A 24,585-nucleotide genomic window follows, 5' to 3' on the forward strand; every position below is an offset into this window, starting at 1 on the left:
TGAGGAATTTTCTGGACCACAATAAACACAATGAAAATTGTGCAAACTGCACACAAACCTGGTGAGCAATTACAGATAAACAATCCAGATAGTGAACACTATTCATGCTCATGTCGCTCCACTTAATGTCAGAAGCAAAGAGGAAATACATTCAACTCCATTCTCCCTGTAATCACATCCGCTGTAGGAAACACAACATTTCCTCTCCCCTGTGGCTTTTAAGGACATAAACCGGGAGTATCTTCAGGTGAACTGCATTAAGTGCAGCCTGATATACATCTGCACTGTGTCTCAGAAATGACTGATCACCCTGACCGCAACAATTAGGAGGCCCCTTGTCTAATAATTGGATCTGGGTCAATGGTAACCGGCTAACCATTTTGTCTAAGCTGAAATGATTTTCAATTATCCAAATTTCCAAGTATGAAAGTGGCCGATGACTGAAAATGATCAGATAGCCGGGCCGACGCCAAAGGTCAGTGCAGGGGCCTTAACAACACACACACTTTTGTGAGCCATGAGACTATGTCATGCAAGCTAGTGAACAGCCATAGGAGAGAACAGATCCCACAGTGCATCTGAGGGACCGATAAAACTCTGAATCAGGATATTGGAGACATAAATACTACAAAGCAACAGAGCACAACATCGGTTTACAATAAAATAAATCAGTGGTACAATATTTTACCTGCAAGGCAGCCAAAGATTGATAGCAGCACCAGTCGTTTCCATAGTAACATCATCTTCAGTTGCCAAGGGCAAATATAACGCTCATTCGATTGCTTGTGAATGGAATGCTTTCCCCTTGATTACAAAATGCTTAATCTGTGGGATAAAGTAATTATAGAAATAATTAAAATCAGACATTATTGACAGACATGTTATACAGACAAACACCAAAATCGTGACATGTTGCATGCACAGAACAAATGTATGCAAAAATATTGTTGTATAATGTTTATAGGCAAATCACTTGCAGATTTTAGCACCTATTCATTTTCATAAAACCCATTTCAGATTAAAAAACTGCATTCCAAAGTTTAAAAAGTATGGTATTGTATGGAAATTTGATGCATGTAAATCAATTGCATTTAAACAGTAGCAAACCCTGTTACATGAAGTCCTTACTTTCCAAATCAAACAGTTGTGTCTGATGATGGAGCAGATACAGTTAACTGGTATTATGCATCAGCACCCTTACAGTATGTAAAGCCCTTGTCTCAGTCCCCACTAAATCTTTTCAATTGGCTACTATTGGCAAACAACAACCCTGGAAAGTGGATTTCAATCTTATAGGGAGTGACATTTCTTAGATAAAAAAGCATCCCACCTAGTATTGCATATAGATTTTTTAATGGTTGACGCCAACACAGAATATTGCATTCAGTATATCATGCTATATATAAGATCTGACAGACAGGTATGGTTTGAGGGTCCACTTCTGTTGTCAATGCTGACTTTTAGATGCTGCTCAGAAAGTCTGTGATTCTGAACAACATCAAGAATAAAGTATGTGGGAAGACAGCCAATGTCATTCCTGATTAATGTCAAACCGTAAACCATACCTTCAAGTGTGCATTAAATGCCATGCTGAGTAACAAACAAAAGTATGCTACACCACAGGGACGATGGGTCTGGAATTATTGACCTCAAAAGCTACTTTCCTTGGCCTATTAATAGGAACTGGCAGCCAACCTAAATACAGTGCAGTATGCAACAGTGCTGTCTGCCCCTATTCCTCTGCTCTGCAACCCGCTGCCTCTCCTGCAGTCAAACTCAGCACAGGCATTGCATTTGGACAGCTTTGAGAAATCACGCTCATTTTCTCAGTTTCTTTTTTAATGATTTTTTTTATGATTATTGTTATTGTGTGACTGTCATGGCCGTTTCATCAAACGGGTTGCGCTTGACGTACTAGATGCTGAGGAAGACTGATTAAAATGCTGTTGGCTCAGCAATCAAATGAACATTTGTTCAGTTCATCAAGGAGATGTAATTATGTCCTTGTACTCGCAAAGTGAATGGATGTATTAGACGTGATTCAAATGGAATGACAGAATTTGGATATTTTGTTTGTTTGTTTGTTCAGGCACCTTCAAATCTTACATCTTAACTCAGCTCTTAACTCAGAATGTCAATGAGGATCTCCCAGCACACACCTCTGTTGCCTGAGCTCACCATGAAATCTTTCTACCAAGTACCTTTTGCCTGACTCGCCACACAGAGCCTTCCAATGACATCATTAGCAGGGTTGAAACCCCTTCTCGCATGCAGTACAAAGTGTTTCATTGCTCCTCTGCTCTGTTGTTTTATTTTGTTTAATTTTCTCGTGACAGAGGCCTTTAACGTCTGCCCGACAAAGACAGGCCTCCCCGGATCCTTGGTGGGATGATCTCTTGTCATTTGGTTATAAATTACATAATCTTCGGGGCAGCTATGGCTTAGCAGTTCAGTCCCCGGTATGGATAATTGTTCCCCATCTGACTGTAATTGCAAGCAGACAGGGACTCAGGGTGGATTTCCTGGTGTCTTTTAAGTTTCAGGGGGTGCATTTTGCCACTGTAAATTGTGCCAGATTGGATTACATGCTTTGGCTTCTCCTGGGGGAAAAGGAAAACATTGTGTGCTAAAATTCTAAGTCTGACTGCACTGCCTCAATGCCTTCTTGTGCTGCTCTTATGCCTTCAGTAACCAAGCCGAAATAAACAAATGACTTCACAGAAATCTTGTGCCTTCAGTATTTTGCCACAACAAAGGCCTTCAAATGAATAAATGGCAAAACCCAACTCCTTTAATCGTCAACCTAAGCAACAGAGGCTGCCTCATCAGGGACCTCAGAGTGCTCGTCTCATCTAAACTGCACGCGTCGAAGAAAAAAAAAAAAAACCTCACTGTCCGCGTATCGCAATTACTAGGAGTCTCTCCTGGCCGGCCCCTGTAAAAGGACAGGGGTGTGCTGCATCATTATCCATTAACTCTGTGAGGTGAGATGATGAGTGCAAGATTGCCATGCCAAATGTAATGAGGCTTCGCGGCCTCACCTCCACAACAGCGCACGGCCTAATGAAAGTCATTCGCCAGACATATTCCTTGGTGAATGAGACTGCTGCTTGGCTAGCTGGGGCCATTGTTTCCTGTGTAATTGATAGGAGAGGTGGTTTAAGGCGTCTGCCCACCCCCCGCGGGTCAGCATAATTGCAAGGAAACTGACAGGGGGAGATGGAGGGGAGGGGAGTGGGTTGGGGTGGGCAGGGGGGGGGGGGGGGGGGGGGGGGGGCGAGACAGTAGGATCATAAAGGCGTTTTGAAGATGTGCAGCTGTTTGCCGATGCAAGAGACCCCCAGTCAATGGAGCCGGACAAACATGCGCATTTAATGTTACTGTCACATATTTTTGTTTCTTTCATCCCTCGGACAGAAATAATCAGAGGAATTCAAGTCGGAGATGAACTGAATGTGCCACAATGCCCCAAACTTACTCAAAGATTCCCGCTGAAGTCCCAAGTGAGAGGGAATGCATGTGTGTGTCACTTGCAGTTAAAATGATTACGTTCAAACAGAAACCCTCTCTTCAGAGACTTCATACGAGAAAGACAGTGGTTGAATCCTTAAGGATACCTAGGGGCTAGAGACACTATCAAACAGGATAATTGGCCTGCTGCCACTTGGGTATATGCAAATTTAACTAGTAATCCATCTCGCTGGAAAGTCCTCCGTCTTTTCTTATGCCACACACAAAAAAAAAGAAAGACAAGCCTCAATAAATGAGACATTACATAGACTGAGTGAGATTAGCGAATCTCTGTGAAAGGTAAAGACTACTTTGATGAATATTAATGTTTATTTGAAATGTCTGGGAGACTGAAGGTATGAGGTTTATTGCTTTGTCTATGATTAAACTGACACTTTTATCCACTTCAGATAATACATTTATCAAAGTGGTTGTGTAAAATGATAAAAACACCTTTTCTCTGCTGTCACTCCTCACAAATGCCTCAACAAACGACAACAATACACCCATCTGCTGCTGTTAAACCTACATATATGCAATCACAATCACATACAGTAGCTCTATAAAAATGTTGTCGACAATACAGACACAGTGAGCAACTCCACATGACTGACTGACATGTCCTCAGAAACGTCTGCAGCTGGAATGAGAAAACAGCATCATAAATGACAAAGTGATTGTGATTAAATTAATCTATATCTGAAGATTACATCTGAGTATGAGCGCTAGACAAAACAACAAGGCCTAACAATAAAAAAAAAGAATGACAGCGCTGTCAATCCTCGAGTCAAGCAGGAGCAGAAGTGACATCACATCATACTTTAACTTTGATTAGACTGTCAGCCAACAATAAGCGATAAGCGTGGTCAAGAAGTTAAAATTGCAAACAGATTTCACAGTCAGTTCCTCATAAAAAAAAACTGCCAACTTCCTTTGTGTTTGTGCTGTAATTCTGACACATACGCATTCTATAGACCAAGTGCCTGTTTTTGTGATCAAAACGACTTCACTTTTGCTCTTGTCAGTACTTTGAGAACTTCATTGTCAAAACCTATGTGCAGAACTGGCATTCCACACACTCACACACACATGCACACACACACACGCACACACACACACACACACACACACACACACACACAGAAGGAAACCCGTGTTTCAGATGCTTGGGTGAATCTAGTGGATAAGAGTGAGGCCAGGAGAGTAAGTGCACTTAACATAGACAGTCTGGATCCAGCCATCCATCACATCACCCACCCTACGGTGATACCCCTAGGACCATCCCTCAGCACCATCTCTATTCAAGCTTTTTTACCCACTCGTAAGACGTAATATGGAGATATAATAACTCAAATATATCTAGCCCAAATAAAATAAAACCTATTTAGTCCAATTACATTCCTTTGATCCCATAGAACCATCTCAGTGAAGTTATTTGGAAATGCAGGAAGCCTCCTAAAAAAGATGAAAGCATCCCTTGTCTCTCTGTACGGACTAAGAATGCCTATTTGACAAGTGAGCACTACACGTATATTGAGGTATTTAAATGTAATTCTCCACACAGCTGCCCCATTCTTTTCCCCAACACTAATTTGACTGTGCTTGTTATCCACAAAATGAGATGATGCAAAACATCCTAGTTGCATCTATGAATAAACATGAATGCCAGAGAAACAGGATCGCATTCCCCCTTGGAATAGCATACAATAGGAGATATGTATGGGAAGATTCACCGCAGATTTCTTCCCACCCCAGTCTTTCCCCTTACACTCCAAAGACTGGGAATTTGTATGGGAGCTCCATATCTGAAAAAGAACTGATAGCATGCAGAGGGTTTTATTGTGAGGGAGAGAAAGTGTGGACCTTCATCATACATTTACAGGCCCATGTATTATTACCTAAATATTGTCGAAAACCTAGCCTAATAAAAACGAGCAAAATGACTGAATTTAATGAATGGACAGATGAGAAACAGACAGGACACAACTAGACGGTCTTAAGATCTGAACCAGTCTCTCTGAAGTTATTCCCTGAATGAGAGCAATGGTAAGTATTCCAGCGAGCATAATACGGATATCTCCCCCCAGAAGAGTGAAGTCTTCCAGAGAAACCTCAGCCCCGGGCAATGATTCTCCACTCTGTACGCACGGAGCATTATACGGGTATTATGCATGAGATGGTAACAAACAACCACCTTCTCTTAAGCCTGCTTTCTCCTTGACAAACCTCAGTGTCCGAAAGACACTTTCTCCTCTACAAACCCTCTACACAAATATTAACAAGTAAGTCTATATTGTTATTTAGATAATGCATTTCTTTCACGTGTAGTATTTTCTGGGTTAATACTTTAAAAGTGTAAATGATCGTCCATTTCGTTACAAAAACGATTCAATTAAATGGCACCTAATATGTAACCTATCGGCACTTTCAAACTGGATCGAGACGTCCCAGGTAAGGACAAGTACATTTGGCTGAGAGGTGCATTATCGGAATGCAATTCAAATTACATACCGAATAGTAAGACCGAACAGTTTCTCCTCTTCATTAAATTACTTGTATGCGTTGATTCCACGGTCTGCACAGTGGACAGAGCCAGTGTCTGTATGTCACTACCCTTCTCGGTCATCCATACCGTGTTTCCTCTGGTATCGACGATCAGAGTGTGCTTGGAGCGGAGTCCGGGAATTTATCCGAGTGCAAAACAAAAATCCAAAGGTTTGCTGTGGTATGGGAGCACAGTCCGAGCGGCAGTCCTTTCTGGCTGAACGGAGGTGTGCTGTCCGTTGTATTCCCACGAAGCGTCCCCGCAATTACCCCACGAATCCCAGAGCCGCGACTCTGACAGCTGAGTGCTCACAGGTGCTTGCGTGTCGTCTAGCTGCAGCTACACGGAATTAGAAAGTGTGCCAGACGGAGAAAGGACAAGACGAGGACCACTGAGTGGCGAATTCCACTCTGCACATCCCCCGCCCGCCCTGTCCTCAAGACTATCACCGTTGTGCAGAGGGCAACCAAGCGCCAATACTCATGTAGTATATTTTACATGCACAGCTCAAATTCCTCTTTGGTCGTGGGTTTGAATAATCACCATGCGCAAATCAGTATAATGCAAGGCTGACCTCCGCTTGCTCTTTTCGTCGCATGCAAAACTGTAATTGTCCTTACCCAATTAATTTTTTTTGCACGCCTCTACATGGAATTAATAACGACTGTGTCAAATGCCGACCCTTAATTATTCTAAAAGCTATCACGATACACAGAAAGTATGGCGCCAGAAGACGAAGGCGACTGTCCGGTAGGCTAATTAGTATTTTTATTTTTTGAAACACTGCGTTTATAGAGATGTTGTTCAATCACAATTAAGGCAGAAATGAATTTTCTTTGTGGATTGGGCACAGCAAGGCTACATTCTTCAAGAAATTAGGCCTAGTCAACTTTACATTCCGAAAACTAAAACAAACCTAAATCCAAATAAATCACCACTCGGAGTAGCCTACTGTTACACTATCAGAAGATGTCAGCAACAGAACAGCACACCCTGGTGTTGGACTGCAAATCACTAATATCAAGCGAACAAAACATTTTTAGAATAATTCATGTCAAGGGTATTTTTGTCCCCAAACTAATACAGACGTATGATACACCTGCTATCACGTGACATTGCTCATCAAGATTATATCAATAGAGATAAAGGCCAAGGAACAAAGCCATGAATTGCAAATTCCCCAAACAAAGCATCTTCTCTAAATAAAGACTTTAAAGCAGAGTTTAATTTGTAAATGCCATGATAAAGATTGTTCTCGAAACAACCCATTGGATATTGTGGGATGATCTAAATCAAGCTGAAGTGAACTTGCCACGTCACTGCAGTTCTGATAGTCATCCCCGTGCACCATGTTGAATGTCGCAACAGAAGTTCCTGATGTTCTCGGGTGAGAGGCAGAGACAGAGGAGTATCTCTGACAAGCAGTGCATCCACTGGAGGTCCTGTGCCCCACGGCTGTTGTGATGCTTCTGACCTGATGTCAAAGCATCATGCTCCTGCCAGGAAGCCCGGACAAGATGCCCAGTGTTTGGGAGAGGGAGCGGTGAGCTGTGAGGAGCTGGTTGGTAAACCAGAAGGGCATTTGGCAGCATTTGCTCAATGTGCACTATGTCCTGGGGAGCTTCCTCCTAATGTGATAAGTAAATCACTTTCCAGGTCAGTAACATGTCTTGCGATGGTAATGTACTGCACCATACTGCCAAGCCTAGTTGCTGAATTTGATTCTGCTGCTGTACACATTTTGAAAAGCCCAAATGTACATCAGGGTGCACCCTAGATGTGCAGTCTGACACCTTCATGGGCAAGCCGAATGTCGCTTTGTGTTTATGCTCAACTGAAACACAATCCCCATGCATAGCCTACTTCTGCAACAATACCAACAAAAACAATACCATGTACATGTATACAGTATAGTAGGTTTTTCTTGGTATTAATACTATTTTAATTATATTTTTGTTATACAATATGTTGGGTATTAGATGATGTTTCATTTTTCTGCAATGTTGTCATGTAGCATCAAATTCAAAACAAGCTCAATCATCGGGACGGATCAAGAGACATACATTCCCCCCCCCCCCCCCCCCCCTTTGTCTTGAGTAGTATTTCAACTTGGTATGCAGGGGAAAATGGCATCAAACAGAATTTGATCCCTCATTTGGTGGATATCCTGCTGGGACGCCTCACTTCAAAGGCAGCCAGGTGAAGGAGATCCATATGGTTTCCCTGCAGCCTCGGCGAGACACTCCGAGGATTTCTACACTCAGCTGAACGTTGAGCTTTGCACCATCATCTTCAAACTGAAAAGGTCCGCAGCCCAATGACCGCCTAACCTGAATGCTTGGACACATTCAGTAGTGTACCGTGACTGGATAGTGTTGATTAATACCGCTACTCTTATGGGGCTTGATATTTCAGAACAAAGAGTTCAGTTCACTTTGTTGTATGGGATATTGTGTTTGAGCTAAACAAGTGGCAGGGCCAGACAAAGTAGGGGTACATATCAATAGAAATATCCTGCTGTGTCAACCACACAAACATAGCTGTGGTTCAAATCAAGTTGTATTCATTTAATGGATTATAAATACTGTGGATTTTTACTAAACGACTGGTTGTATCAATTTAGTGTCAACTGATTCAGTATACAATACCACCAGTGTTCAGTGTACAACATCTTCTCCCCACAAATAGTGAAAGAATCTGAAAGAATTTAGCTGCTGTTGTCCTTTGCAGCTTCTTGCATTAGAACTTCTCTCAATACAAACATATCTGAAATAAAAAAAATTGGGCTAGTCCTATCATTGTACAATAGCTTTGTAAAGTATGATATATTGAGTCATCTTCATGCAAGACTGCATTAAGAAGCCCAGCGTTGACTGTAAGCGAACTCCAGAGCAGAGAAGTCTTGCCGTTTGTGTTGTATGATATAACAATACAGACACGGCCGTGGTGTGAGGAGGAGCCGAAAGCAGAACGGACTGGAGAGAAAGATGAATAAAGTTCTTTAAATTAACCAAACAACGGCACAAACTCTTAGGTGGAACAATAATCCTCAGACAGTTCAGAGTCAGACAAACAGACAGACAGTCAGAGCATAACCGAAAAACACTAGTCAAACGCGCGGACTGGCAACAGAAAGAAGCCCGGGAATTAGCTGGCAAGTGGCCCGCCATTTGTTATATTTTATGCCTTGGAGGCTATAATGCAAAAAAGAATTGAAGAGTAGGCCTTGTCTAGAGAAATCAGCAGCACATTCTCATAAAAGGGATAGTTCATCAATTTAACAAATGTACATGTTTATTTTACACATTTTACAGTAAAAACGAAGTTGATGACCATTTTTTCCCCAAAGTTTGAGCACTTTGAAATCCAGCATTAACGTAACTCAAAACGCATTGAAACACCAGTTTTAAAAAGTATAAATAGATAAATAAAAAGATAAATCTTTGCTCATTTAGCTAGTTCAGAACACCACCTAGCATGACACAGCTTCACTCCCCTCTGATGCGCCTACCTCCTGGCTACTCTCCCTGTCGTCACATGCAGCAGGCTGCTTAAATAGGTCCGTTATCTTAGCGCACTTTACGGTGACAGTCAACAAAGGCTTTTTTTTTTCTGCCGCTCCTTGTCTGCACCTCTGGCTGTGGGGTTCCTCTTTCTCTCCATGTTTTGAAAGCACATGCAATGAACTGATCCAACTCTCACAGCTATTACAGATTGCACGAGCCATGTCACTGCAGATAAGTTTGCCTTTTGAATAGCTGTATAAGCTAACCTGTAATGCTTTGGGCTATATAATGGGCTATGGGTTATATATATATATATATGTATTTAAAAAAAGAAAAACACTGACTGGGCCTTGCGAGATTGGCCCACATGGAAAATTCCCAAACTTCCCAATGGCCAGTCTGTGCCTGCAGGCAAAGAAACAGGCAGAGGTCCATAGGAACAGGCAGGACACTGATCACTAACAATACCAGGCGAGATCTAAACCAACAGTCAGACAGGGCAGAAGTTCCAAAACACAAAGGCTTACAAAGGTCGTGATCCAGGCAAAAGTAAAAAAAAACACAGCAAACAAGACAAGATAGAGTCCAGGCAGGGAATTATCAGGTCAAAAACATGACAGTGCCTTGAGCTATGAAACACCACTGTGATAATCCAGCAACAAGTGCAGATCTTGGTAGGGTTGAAATGCTGAAGCCGACGGGGTGAGTGGCAACAGGTGTGCAGGCAGGAGCGCAGGCGATAGGCTCAGCAACCTGCCAGTCAGCCAAGAAAACAGGAAGCCCAGGTTGCAGGACAAAACACAGAGTGGACAAAAAAGGGAACATGACATGACAAAAAACCACAACATGACAGGACACAGGAAAACATTTGGACCAGGATGTGGAGGTGGGGATCCTGGGCAGGATGGTGACAGAGAGAGCCTGGGGAGATCAGAGAGTGATAAAAGCCAGAGCTGTAGACAAATGCTCTTATAATCCGCCTGCCATCACAATCACTTCAACCCATACATCTTATTACGAAGCATTTAGGCCTTTTCCTCCCATGCTCCAGTAACTCCAGTCAAAAGGATGACACACATTTCCATAAGGTGACACACTGAACATAAGACATGAAAACTGGCGAATGTGTCAGCGAACCTTAGCGATCACAAACCACTGAGTGCTGACTGTTGCCAAGATGAAAGGAGGAGAGTTCACTGTAAATGGGGGCCTTTGAATGCTTCCTCTCAGAAGTTTCTTTTTTAAACACCGCTCCCCATTTCCCAGTCATTTTGTACGTCTCAAATTACCCATCCTTGTATATTTCATTGCCTTGTCATTGACGTGACAGTTGACTCTGTTTCATCCTGTGAAACATTACGCAGATTTAGGAGCTGATTTCTTTTTTTAACCAAAGGCCAAAACTTGCATGTTACATCGTGCAGTGCTGTAGGCGATTATCAGTTTCTGCTTGATAGAACACTGTTTCAATTCTGTTCCATATAGTTTGCCATGTCCAACAAAACTACTGAGGAGGTGGCCTTGTTTTGCCATTGCCATTACAACCATTACAGTGTGTGTCTGTGTGTGTGCGTGTGTGTGTGCGTGTGCGTGTGTGTGTGCGTGTGCGTGTGTGTGTGCGTGTGCGTGTGTGTGTGCGTGTGCGTGTGTGTGTGCATGCACTTCTACTCAGTTTCAAACTGAGCACATCAATTTCACTAAAGGCTCTCCTCATCTTCCACGCTCCTCCCACACCACTGATTGTGTACTTGGATGGAAATGCATCTGCCATGGATACTTTGGTTTGGTTTGTGTCCCATGGAGACTGCACACACACACACACACACACACACACACACACACACACACACACACACACACACACACACACACACACACACACATACACAAACAAACACAGGGCCGGTGTGCATGATGCTTGGGCCCGGAACAAACATTTTTAAAAGGGCCCCCACCCTCACCCCAATTAAGGTAAAAATACGATTTAAAGTTACAAATAGCCCATGCAGTGGTCAGTGAGCTAGCTAGCGTTAGCCTGTAAAGTAGTATGCTACTGTACATGATAGCGACCACATATTGACTTACGAGGCAAACGTAGCAACAAAAATTTCCCACCTTGTTCTTTTGATGCCTTAGCATGTCTGTCTTGTTTTAGAAATCCAGCCATCCGCTCCCTTGCCTGTATAATGTCATCTTCTTTTCCTTTTTTCTCTTTGCTTGCGAGCGCCAGATTTGTGAGTTAACATTTTGACAGCTCGATTTTGTAAGTAAATGGGTGTAGACGAATAATGTATTGCTAATCTCAAGACCAAACCCTTTTGCAATATAATACATATGGTTAGGCTACATATTGCAACATGAAGATATATGAATTGACAGCAAACAAAATGTGTTCAAGACAAATAATACAAAGACTTTCTGAAGACGTATACATTTGTCTAAATATTCCACCAACATATATGAGGTAGGATCCCTCTCCCATGGGCTGGGCTGGGGAAAACTTCCTCTGCCCCCCCCAGACACCGGGCCTGCTCACCCACTGTAACAAAGTATGATCCGGGCCAAACATTGTGCCTAGGTAGACAGCAACAGGAATGTACTTTCCAGAGACATTAAACATTTTTTTGTAAAAGGATAAATAAAAACATTTCAGTGATGCAAATGGTTTCCTCCCTGTTGGAGCAATTTGCTTGACTGAACACTTGCCTTTCATGACTTTTCACTCAGGCCTTGGAGGCCCACTGGTATTAATTAAAACGAGAAAGATCCACACAACACAGCCGTGACCTGCCTCAGACTTCCCCACCAATTAGCAGCATTCTCCGAGCCTCTCCCAGCGGTCCGGGGGAAGCAACAGGAATTTCAGCGGAAGAATTTGAGCCGCCTGGTGATTCGGCTGTGTGTCTGTGTCCAATTTGTTCTTTTTTCCGATGAAGGAACAGATCAAGAGTTTGTTTCTCCACACACACCCTTCGTCCCCCCCCCCCCCCCCCCCCCCCCCCCCCCCCCCCCCTCCCTTCCCTGCTTAAAAGTCAGCAGCTCCCTGGCTGCTCTTTCCGCCGTGCTGCCACTGTCACTGCAATCTTATTGGGCCAGAACCAAAATGGCATCTGATTCGCCTCTGAATACCAATGGCACCTCTGCTGAATCAGCCAGGTTCTCCTAGGCGAGAGACAAAGCATAGTAACCCCGCGGGTCAACCTGCGGCGATGCTCGTTCCATAGGTTGCAGATACAAAATACGCCATGAAACATTTCATGCTTTGTATTCCCTTCACGTACACCAGACATGAAACGACATTAGGTATGTACATGTTCTGCATGTATGCCAAGCTGTGACAGGACCTTTCCTGTAAGGTAAACAGCTCTGACATCTCACATGAGATACAACTGGAATCTCAGCTCCTGTTACAGTCAGGGAGACATGAAAATGACGAGGCGGCGTGTTAGTAATCTACCCCTCCCGTGAAACATTTCCTCACGCTGGCAAATTTAATGGCTGATTATGCTAGTTGCTTTTTAGATGTCTCTTTCCCTGCGTGAGACCCACATCTTCAGACACATCACTCTGTCTTCAGAGAGGGCTTCTAAACCTGTCGAGACAACCAGCCAATATCAGAGCAAAGGCAGGCTCATAAACTTGAAATGACGTCAATTTCTGTTCGACTATTCCACTGACAGCCGAGTCTGTAAAAACACAATGGTTGGCGGTTTATTAGCACAATGAATTTGCCGGGCCCATTTGCAAGTGTTTGATTAGATGTGGATGTGTGTGTGTGTGTGTGTGTGTGTGTGTGTGTGTGTGTGTGTGTGTGTGTGTGTGTGTGTGTGTGTGTGTGTGTGTGTGTGTGTGTGTGTGTGTGTGTGTGTAGGAGAAAGAGAGTCTGTATGCATTTCTGTGCATTTATCTTTGTCTGTGTCTGTGCTGTGATTTGGCCCCCCACTCTCTCCTCCCTTCGCCCCTCCTCTCCGGCTGTCAACCAGCAGGCAATGTCTGTGTGCTCCTCTGCTCCTCTGAAGTTGCAGTGTGCTGGTTAAACTGAAGCCGATATCCCACCCCTCACACCCCCCCCCCCCCCCCCCAAACTCCTTCCACCACCGCCCCCGAACCCCACCCCACCCCACCCCACCCTCACTCGCACTCTCCCCAATTGAGCTGAAATGCTGGCGATTCTCATATCGGCTCGCTGACAGGCTCAGCACACCCCCACCCCCACACCAATCATCCCCCATCACACTCCGCTCCACACACGACTCATTCTGCCAGGCATGTCCCACCCCAGCCACCCCAGCCAGGGCCCGGTGTTCGCCTATTTATTTAAATGTGATAAATATTTAATTTGCAAACGTGTTGCGGAAGATCACACAAGCACTCACAAAGGACCCTCAACTGAATATGCAACACTGTGATAAATATTTCACCATTTCATTTCAGCAGCCCCCTACCGACTCACCCATCCGCCTCAAGCTGATCTTTGCAAGAATTAAATATGTTTTGCTTGCAGTATTTATTCTTGAAAAACAGTGAGTGCCTCGAAGCAGTTGCTGGAAGTGTTCACTACCATGCTTGATCCGGTTCTTAAAGTTTTGTATTTATTTTTATCATTGGATTTGTATGTTCAAATGGCAGGGCACAATGACATTTGCATACCAGTGCATCGCAGTACAATGACAACCTCATACCAAGAACGACAAACAAATCTGTAGGCATACCTCTGTACATGCAGTAGGCTTGTAGCAAATTTAATCCAACCCCAGTGACTAATTCCCTAACTGTCACTCAGTATTGCGAAAGAAAATAAATGAATAAACTAATTCTCAGAATAACATGTAATTGCATACTTTGAATTTTCTGCCTCTTAGTCCAAATCCTGAACCTAAGCAGATGTTGAGGACTAGCAGCTACTCGTACAGGTTCTCTGAAAACTACTGGCAGTGAAGTTTAACCTGTCTAGAATAATATTATATAGAAAACATGTACCTTCACTAACAGTGTTGTGGCTCTTAGATGAAAAAGATGAAAAGTGTTTCTGTTAAGATGTACTCATTCGCTAATTAAGTGCAAAAGTTATGAAGTAAACATTGACAAAAAATGTATATGGGTAATGGTGTATGAAATGGGTCAGTAAAGCAAATAAAAATATTGTTTGTGATGGTGCCTGATCCACGACAACTGTTCATTGAAAATATGGAGCCTGAGGCCTTCACCTGGCCCATAGCAAACAACCCAGCTTCCCACAGGGCAAACTCTGATGATCTCCCCTTGGAATGTAAACCTTTCGACGTGGCTCTGACTTCAAGAATGCAATGTATTGAAAAGACAAGCTCCTTTAGTCAGCCATAGCCTCCTTCCCTTATGCGTGGGGAATTCATCAATAAAGCAATTGTTTAAGCTCCCCACAGACTGCGCTGCTGCCTGTAAAATTTATGAGAGGCAGTGCAAACAGACAGGGGATGGATCGAAAGGGGTCCAAGAGGCTGCCGGAAGAGAGTCCTTAGCAATAACAACACAATCCATCACCTCTCGCAAACATCAGGCACACCCTGGAGTTCCTCAGCAGTGCGTACCATTGCCCCCCTCATCACCACCACTTTCTTACCCCCCCCCCTACCAGATCCCCATGTCTTCAGGCTCATCATCATGTCTCATGTTAAGAGGTTATTTTATGTGAGGGATGGCGCCCAGATTTTCCCCAATCCAACAGCATCATGGTGTGCCATTTCCTCTGCATGAAACAAATAGCAGGCGTCCATTACACAGCTTTTTCACCACCCCCACCCCCGCATTTCTCCCTGGATATACCATACGCATTGTTTGTGGCTGTGAGTGACATTGTGAATTCAAGACATTGCACAAAGCACAAAGATCATCAAAGAGTAAGAGCAGAACACAACACAGACCACAGGACACTTTCAATCACTTTCAATTGATCTTGAGGCTTGTGGTTGTTTGTTTACAATAAGAAGCGTTCTGACACATAGTATTTTGTGCACACACAAGCACAACCTGTTGTTTGTGAATTTATATTATTCATGAATTGATATTAATGTAGTTGTAACTAACAAGTGTGGAATGTGTAGCAAATCTAGAGCAGACAGAACGTAAATATGATTTTCTGTAAAATATAAGAAATATACACAAATCTTGACCAATATTCTTGGCCTATGGTTTATGGCATCTATGGTTTTAAAAAACATGGCCTCCAGTAGAATTTGATACCGCCTTAACCTTTTTGTGTTAAATGTATCTGTTGAAAGGCTCTCTTCTAAATTGATGGATATGTTTTATGTATTGCTTGAAGCTGTAACTACAGATGCATTTCCGCTAGAAAAAGCTAATTGTGTTTGCGCAGCAGTAGTAGAGGAAGGTAAACCCTTGCCCAGAAAAAGAAAAAGATTATACAGCCCTAATACATGCGCATATAGCAGACAGCACACTGTAGGAAACAGTGTTCGAAATTGACATTCTTCATTTATTGTGTGTAATAAGCTACACAACTTACCTAGATCAAGGGACATTTTTTATCAAGTGAAAAAACTAAAGCGTTAAAAGACTAAAGTGATACGAAATTCTACTCATCCTCCATGCTTCAAGTGTAAAGTGATGCTTAGATTGGCCTACTTGTTTTGGAATCCTCAGAGTCAATGTCACTGAGTCTGCTGGTACAATGAGTGTAAACTGTATGCAATTCCTAATTTGATTTTGGGTTGATGTTAGATTTGAAATGATCACATTGGAGGCTGTAACACCCAGCTAATCAGACAAGGCCTTACATATTGTAGTGTGCAAGATTGTGCGCTTCTGTGTGTGTGTGTGTGTGTCTAATAGTGTGTCCCATAATGTTGTGCGTGTGTGCCTGTTAGAATGTTTAATATTCGATTCTGTGTTGAATGTATTCGTGTTTCCCTGCTTGTATTAATGTCAGCGTCTATTTCTGTTCTGTCATTTTGCCAAGTGGTTTAAACACGATGGAGTCCACAGTTAAAACATGTAATCTGTAGAACTAGCAAGCTGGCAAGCTATCAAGCTCAGGAATAGCTTACAAGTTAGAGCATTCGGGCTTAGCAACAGTGGAATCAACTGTAACCAAGAAAACTTCCCAATGTCATCCTTGTCCGTGACAAAAGAAAGTAGTACTACAAACTAAACAGGTTGCCTTTTTAAACGGAACCAAATGTTTCCTTTTTGGGATATACATGCATGCTTACAAACACGTATGGCAACCGGGGTATAAGCGGGATAACAGCCTTCAAAAGTGTCCCGTTATATGAAATGATTAAACTTGGTGGAGTTCTTTACCTCCACCGTGTCAATTCATTTTGTATACCAGGACACCTCAGTGGCCGTTATCCCTTACTTGACTGTGTGCATTCCGTGTCTGTTAGTGTATTTGGCCGCCTTTACCTAATGTATCATGTAAATATTAGACCCTCTAGCGATTTTACCCTCCTGTATCAGTCTGACTGAATGTTGTGTTCGTCAATAAACAGCAAGACGCCAAAGAACAGCCTGCCCCCTGCTTCCTTTGCTATCATGAACATGCCATTACACTCATGATGAATGTGTTTAATGTACATATAAAAGCTTGTGATATAAAAGTGTAAACTAAATGACAGTACACAACATCAACCTGTACATAACCCTGAACCACTGGCAATCCCACACGTGCAGACAGGCCTGACAGATCAATCAGTTTTCAGAATGAGTACACATTCTTCAATCATTCTGTGCAATACTGCAATAATGTAACTTTGAAATCCTCAATGTTGTTTCTGCTGTGGGGCTCCATAGACTGATCCACAAAAATAGCCAACCGCTCTTTGATGATCTGATACCTGTCTCCCCTACGGTGAATGTAGCTAGGCTGCAACTCTCCAACACAACCAACCTTTAGATAAAAAAAGTATCTGTTTGATGGATCTGATTTTACCTCCAACAAGGATGTGGTCATAAATGAGTTCATATGTATTCTGGTCATGGCTGGTTATTGTTTCTTTGAAAGTGTATCATTTATTTAAAGAATGCTGCAGATGATCTGCATTGGTGGTAGAATCTCCATATATTTGAAAAATTACAGCAAATGAGCATTAATATGTTTGGATGGCTCCATTTCATGACACTACCGACACAGTAAGGTTTCTCAGCCATAATGGATGTTCTTGAGTTGTGGCTACTGTCAGAAACCTGGATGCTCTTTAAATTATTATTATTATTCCAAACACTTTTATAAGAGTACTGCAGGATCAGGACCGACGTGTCAGAGTCAGTGGCGTGAATATCTCAAGAGTGGTAGGGACAGAAACAACACCATCACATGGCTGGAAAAGTAAAGAGAAGAGGACTAAAGAAGAACAGCTCTGGACTGTGATTGCGTTATGTTGACACAATCACACTAATGAATGACTTTATGAATTTATTTATGAAATGGCTGTGTGTCTTTTCATCTGTCAGGGCTTGTGTCAGAATGTTTTTATTTTATGGCGTCTACTCACAAACACACAGCGACTGCACTATTCACATGTAAGTTCACACACCGACTGCACTTCTATTCTTCTTGCGGTGCTTCAGTGTGATTACTTTGAGCCCCAAAGTTTTGTGTAATCCTCCATGAATAATTAGCAACTGTTGAAAGCCTTGGAGAAAATTACACATGCTATAACATTTCATGCTTCCCTGTCCATTATTCTGTAGCAGTTTGTTTCTCTCTCTCTCTCTCTCTCTCTCTCTCTCTCTCTCTCTCTCTCAAAACACATCCTCCAAGCTTACCTCCTGACTTTTTGAAGGGATGTATTTACATGTGCAAAGTTGAAATAAACACCGGGGTTTGCGGGTTTAATTCTGACAATGCTGCATGTAGCAGCAATTTCTAATTGCCTACCACTGGTGGCTGAGATGGATTTAGTTCTGACGAGTGTAGGAAAGATGAGAAGTAGAGGTGAGTCCAGTTGGTCCCTTTGACCGTTTATTGTAGAATGGTGGATAACAAGTTGTTGGAAATAAAATAAAAGATATTAAACTAAAGAGTCTTTCGTAAAGCACATGGTTCCTTTGCAAACGCCCTGGCACACGGTCAAAAAACTGTTGCCTTCCTCAGCCACGCCCAGATGCTCTGGCTGCTGGATTTTAGGGCCTTTCCCCCTTGGGCTCCACCTTCAGCCTCTCAGGTAAAGTTCAGGTGTCCTCTAGATGGGGTAAAAACACCTACGGCCATAGTGTCACTCATTCATTCTTACACACACTCACACTTGCACATACTAATAAAGAGAGATAACATAAGAATCAACATAAAGGTTAATTTGGCTCCTACACTGCATGCTTATGCAAAATATACCAAAGAGACATTTTAAATGCTCTGATTTGAAGGCTCAGGCAAAAGGCTTTTCCTCCACTTTGTTGTGCAACTATTTAAGTAAGGCACATTTTCCTATCGAGTCCCAGAGGACAGAATGTGACAAAGGAATGTGCCATCCAACGTGAAGCCACGGGGGTGTACCTTCCCCGGTCAGAGTGGTGATGTGTCAGTTTGTGTTTAATCAGACACACTTAGTCACATAGCCCCCAACGGTGTGTGTGTTGTGGGGTTTAGGGGCCACCCCCTCCACGATTTGGATGCTCGGTGAGCCTCATGGATGGTTCTATTGCCTCTGGCTTGTGTGTGTGTCGCCCCAGTCATTATTCTCCACACACTGCAAAAAGAGATGAGAGGGAGGGGTGTGTGTGTGTGGATATGCAGGATGAAGTGGGCCGAGCTGGACAGCTATCTGTAGCTGTCAAACTGAAGCCAGGAAGGCCTCCGCCCTCTCTCTCTCTCGGCCTCTCTCTGTCTCTCTCTCTCACTCTCTCTGTACCTATGAATTTAGTCAGAGGAGATGAAAGCAGTCGCTTCAAGTGGGTCATTTACAGTGCTGCATCTAAACTGCTTTTGTTGGAGGCAAAGTGAAGATGGGAAAGGAATGCCAATCTCATGTTCCGTGAGAGTGGTCCTTAAAATGTCTGTGACATGTCGGTCACATGGCCACAGCTGTGAGTGCTCCACGGCGATGCCAACACAACATTTGGAAAGACTCTACTTTTCAGCTGTAAGAAGGAAGAGCAACAGGGGCTGTACGCTATGGCTCTGAAACCCTATCTCAGAGAGCAGGGATACAATTTGCTGTAGCATTTCTTATTCAACTGTATAATCCTTCTGTAATTCACTTGTAAAATCTAGAAGTGAGTCCGATGCTTCTGAACCTCCACACAAAAGTGCTGCTAATGTTGAATCTGTTACACCGTCAAATTCAAAATAATAGGTTCACAACTTATGGCAGGAAGATGCTTTTTAAACAGGGAACTTTGGCTACATATTACATTAAGCATCCTTAGTTACTGTGTACTTAATACTTAATTAAGCGGTAAGTACAATGCACTAAGTAAATGAGTACTTATTTCTGATTGGTGTACTTAGCGTTAACTTAGGTTTAAGGGTGGTGTTAGTAACATTTAATTATATGAAAGGAACATAGCAATATTTTATGTAGATAAACACTAAGAATGACACTTAATATAAAGAAGAGTCACTGTAACATTATATAATTCTATACCATTCTATAATGTGCTTGCACTACATGTCCATCACCACACCATGTTACAGCAGCTGTGCATGCTGCACAGTGCACACACTTGAAAAGAAAATACAACATTGGCTCTGCCTGAATGCAGTGGCTCTCAACGGAGAGTGACCATGACTCCCTGACTGAGCCCGATCGGTATCGGAATAGATTCAAAGAGATGAAAGTGAAGGCTGCTGTTGGAAGTATATAATCTTGCTCTGTGTTGTAAATCTGCGCCGACATAGCCTCCCGCAGTCTCAGATTGTCATGGTCATCTCCCATTGAATAGATTGTTCTTGCAAATCCCTGCCCTGAAGGCTGACTTTTGTTTAATGTAACATGTAACGCAGGAGAAATATATAGTAATGACCTTTTTCTGGAAATGGAAAAAAAGGTAATAACCTGCACCGTGAGACAATTAATTACCAGATCACATTCAGTCTTGAACCTAAGCTAAGGTATATATGTATGCCAATCCCTTTGTGTGAGGGCACATTCTAACTAAGTGAAAAAGCAAGTGGGTGGCTATGCTTCTTTCAGTGCGTCCACAAAAAGGACGACTGCTTCAGCGGTTGCTGCCCACGTCTGCCTGTGATGTGGGGAAATTATGATAACCATTAAAAGTGTTGTGCTAAAGCAATGTTTCAGCAATCCATTCTTTGACCATCAAGTTCACTCATGCATAGAAACATGCCAGTGCCTAGGATACTTGTTCTCTACCAAGTGGCTTGTCAGGGGACACTGTAGAGAACAACAGACAAAGCCTCAGAGCAATCTCCATGTTTGTAACTGATAATATTATTTGGCTTGTTATTCGTGGGATCTTTATTTCTCTGAGAACTTTGACAGGTAAAATTGATAAGATGCACCCCCTCAAAAGTAGCTTCATGGCTAATTCTATGGAATGTAAAATAAATATTATGCTTACATGGGCAAATCAAACTGTATGAGTGCTTTGGATCATGGTAACTAATAACAGCAGTAAATTATGGTCCATAGTTTATACCACAGACAATTGTGTTTCTGGACGTTTCTTTGCAGTGATATGTACAGTAGTTGTGCTGGAATCTACTCTACTCTAAGTTACACACTGAATTATAAACATTGTCCAGTTTCGTCCTCATCAGCTACAGCATCCCATAGAGGAGACTGGAAACCCCCAAATGTAGTATTCATCATTCTTAATGCTGACATAAAAAAACAGCTGATATAAAACTGCTATTTCAACAAGTTTCATTTAATTCTGCTGAATACGTGGATTGAAAGCTACTTGATCTCCAGGAAGACAATCTATTCACTATTTCCCTGCTATTATTTGGTGGACATGGCAAAGTAAGCAAGCAGTCATAGTTAAATAGGTAGATAGCTAACTGCAACCTAAAACTGTTCACACAAACAACACAAACAAATATATCAAAGCAAAATCTTTACAAAATGGAGATCCTTTATACCTGTGTAAAAAAAACATATGATACCTTAAAGCAGCACCCGATTAGCAAAGATTAGCAAATGTAGATGCAGTGTGGTTTGGAAGAACGAGTATGACTTTTCAGTAGATATGTGTTTGTCATTTTCAGACCTTGCCTAAAGCTGATACAAAGGCATTCTCACTTTAGACGGATTTTTTTGCTTGCTGGTGCCTCGGCAAGATGCCTCGGTGAGTCCCTCTTGCCCAGCTCAAAATGTTTGCAATCAGTAGGCCAAAACTGTCACTTTACATTTAGCAGAGTCCAACCATCCTGCCAAAAGTCCTGACAACTCAATACACAACAGACCCTTTACAGTGACAACTTCTGATTCTTGGTGCTCTGTCTCCTCGGTACCTTGTGATAGAAGTTTTCAGTTTTGTGTGGACACAAACACTGTCCAGCTGTTAGTTTAAGAGACAGATGTAAAGGTGCTACTATGACTTACCATTGGCTAGCCCATTGAGGGATCAAGTAAGGTGTTTTGGTCTAAAACTAGCGAGCTAACTACCTAAAAGGCATGCCAAAACCTTGCAAACCACCAACAGCCCAGCTGGCGCTGGCAAAAGCTTGCTAAAATGCTAGCTTCTGTCTTCTGGTGATATATTTGGCAATGCAGTGTTGTGAAAGCTTTTCCTACATTTCCAGCCTGGAGCACAGAACTACCGTGCATTTTCTGGATGGCTAGTGTGAAAGACAGCTTTGTTCATCTTTCCTTCACATGACCATAGACTATCAAAATTAATTTGAAGATGATACCAAAACTAGTTGTCTATCAAAACTAAATTGTTCCATAAGTGTTGCTTTAAACTCCAGTAGGGTGAGCTTTAGCTCTATCTTATGTTATTCCACCAGTACATAGACAGACTGCTTAGCATTCAACTTTATCATTTAGAGATGATATGGACATTACTATGACTGGTCTGCAGATTAATCCTTGTGATATTGTCGTACTGGGGAGATACTGTTAAACATGATGCTTTGTTGACACTGATACTTTGTCAAATAGCAACAGTCCACTTGAGGTGAATCCAATAATTTGGGCAAAAAAAATAATGTTCAGGATTCTTACTTTCATTAGTTCGAACTGTTGGTAATGCTGTAGAAAAGCAATAGATCCCTCATGGCCATGGGATATGAATGCTGTGTGCATGTGCTTGGCTGTTCGTGTCCATGCTTAAAAAGGTGCGCTGGGCAGTATACTCTGAACGGCTACAAGAATTACAAATAGTTTCCACTACAGGAGCAAAGCTTCTGATGTTCTTCTGCTAGCCAATGAGACCTTGGAGATATTCATCTCTTTGGTGTTGGGTAGGAGAGATTCTGCACAACTCTTGGAGAGAAGTACATATGTATCACAACATTTACCTGGAGTCAATGCAACTGTAGGCCTACTGTGAGTGATCCATGTTTATATTCTAATAGCTATCAGTAAATAGAGATGGTATGATACAATTTCATACATGTTCTGATGTTATTAACCATTTGGGAAGCTTGACAGATGGGTATCTTTGACTGTCAGCCATTTTGTGTGAGAACATTAAGCATAGAAGTGAGGGTGAGTGAACTCCAATGGTGGCTAAACCTGCTGGCTACAAAGCTTAGAGCATCTTTAAAACTATTAAATATACTTTGGGGTCATCCATGTTTTTTCCATGTGCAAAATGCTGACACTGACAACAGTGAAGAATACAAATAGGTTTGGGCATAAGGGTAGGGTAAGGTGAACCCGTTTGTGTAGCCTGTGTGTAGTCCTAAGTGTTATATTCCTGCTGTGTGAAGTTGTAAAAGAACATAAATGCAGTTTTGTAAAAAAAAAAAAAAAATTCTATATATCGCTTTCTCTCTTTTACCCAATATCATTTAATCGGTTCACTTTTGTATTTATAGTGCTTTATCTCCCAGAGGCGATCAATTTTTCACATGCACCTTGGGTAATATGTTTAAAAGCACACAGGCACTTTGGGCTGAGTACAAATTGGCTTTGTTTTTCTAATCTGCTTTATCTGCAGAATTTGTAGGGTGAAGGTAGTCGGTGAGAATGTACTCAGACAGTTTACATAATGCAATTTTTATGTTCTGCTTTGGCTTGTGTCAACTTTTTTGTGTGAAAGGAATGTTTACAAGTTGTGTGTGTGTATGCGTATGTGTGTGTGTGTGTGTGTGTGTGTGTGTGTGTGTGTGTGTGTGTGTGTGTGTATGAGAGAGAGATAGAGAGAGAGAGAGAGAGAGAGAGGAAGAGAGAAATCAAGTGTGAGTGTGAGTATGTGTGTGTGTGTGTGTGTGTGTGTGTGTGTGTGTGTGTGTGTGCACGTGCATGTAAACCTGTCTGTCTGTGTGTATGTCTTTGTGAATATGCCTATACATGACTTCAAACAAAGTGTACTGTCATACAAAAATAATTTTGCAGAGACAGAGAACATATTATATAAAATTACGTGAAACAAACAACTGCACAAATCTTTAATGCATAATGACACGATTCATTATGTATTTGAAAAATATCCATTATGGATAACAACACTTGCAGTTATGTATAATGTGTTATATATTATGAATAATAAAAATACAGGCGCTTCGAGTAGCACAGGCGCTGCATTTATGTAAACCCTAAAAACATTGCAGTCAAATGTTCTTATTGTACTGCACAGTTCCTCAAAGCAATGTACAGAGGCTGTAGGCTTCAGAGAGAGAGGGAGAGAGAGAGAGAGAGAGAGAGAGAGAGAGAGAAAGGGAGGGAGCTGCTAGAAGACAAAACCAAAGTGCTCTAGCCTTATGCAAAGTAAGTGTGGTTTTGAGTGGACACAGAGATCTGTTTCCATAGAAACACATCAAGGCTGCAGTCCAAACTAAAATAATTGTACATCTCTTTAATAACTGTTTGAATACCATGACCATTGGCGTTGGGCTGACATTAATGTGAACAATTCAAGACGGGTGATGAGCCTTTTCTCAGCCTAGAGGGA

General features: G+C 42.2%; 1 protein-coding gene across 1 annotated transcript in view; it reads right to left on the minus strand.

Annotated features, from left to right (window-relative positions):
• The window catches only part of cntn3b (contactin 3b), a 44,372-nt gene extending 37,085 nt beyond the window's left edge, over positions 1 to 7,287 (minus strand). Inside the window, exons 1-2 of the mRNA XM_031567140.2 lie at positions 6,022 to 7,287; positions 689 to 825 (exon numbers count right to left, since the gene is read on the minus strand). Of these exons, the coding sequence (XP_031423000.2) occupies positions 689 to 743 (55 nt within the window). The 5' untranslated portion in view covers positions 744 to 825; positions 6,022 to 7,287. The remainder of the gene's footprint in view (positions 1 to 688; positions 826 to 6,021) is intronic.
• Positions 7,288 to 24,585: the final 17,298 nt, after the last annotated feature.

This window comes from Clupea harengus, chromosome 5 (genome assembly GCF_900700415.2).
Source record: "Clupea harengus chromosome 5, Ch_v2.0.2, whole genome shotgun sequence".
Classification (NCBI taxonomy): domain Eukaryota; kingdom Metazoa; phylum Chordata; class Actinopteri; order Clupeiformes; family Clupeidae; genus Clupea; species Clupea harengus.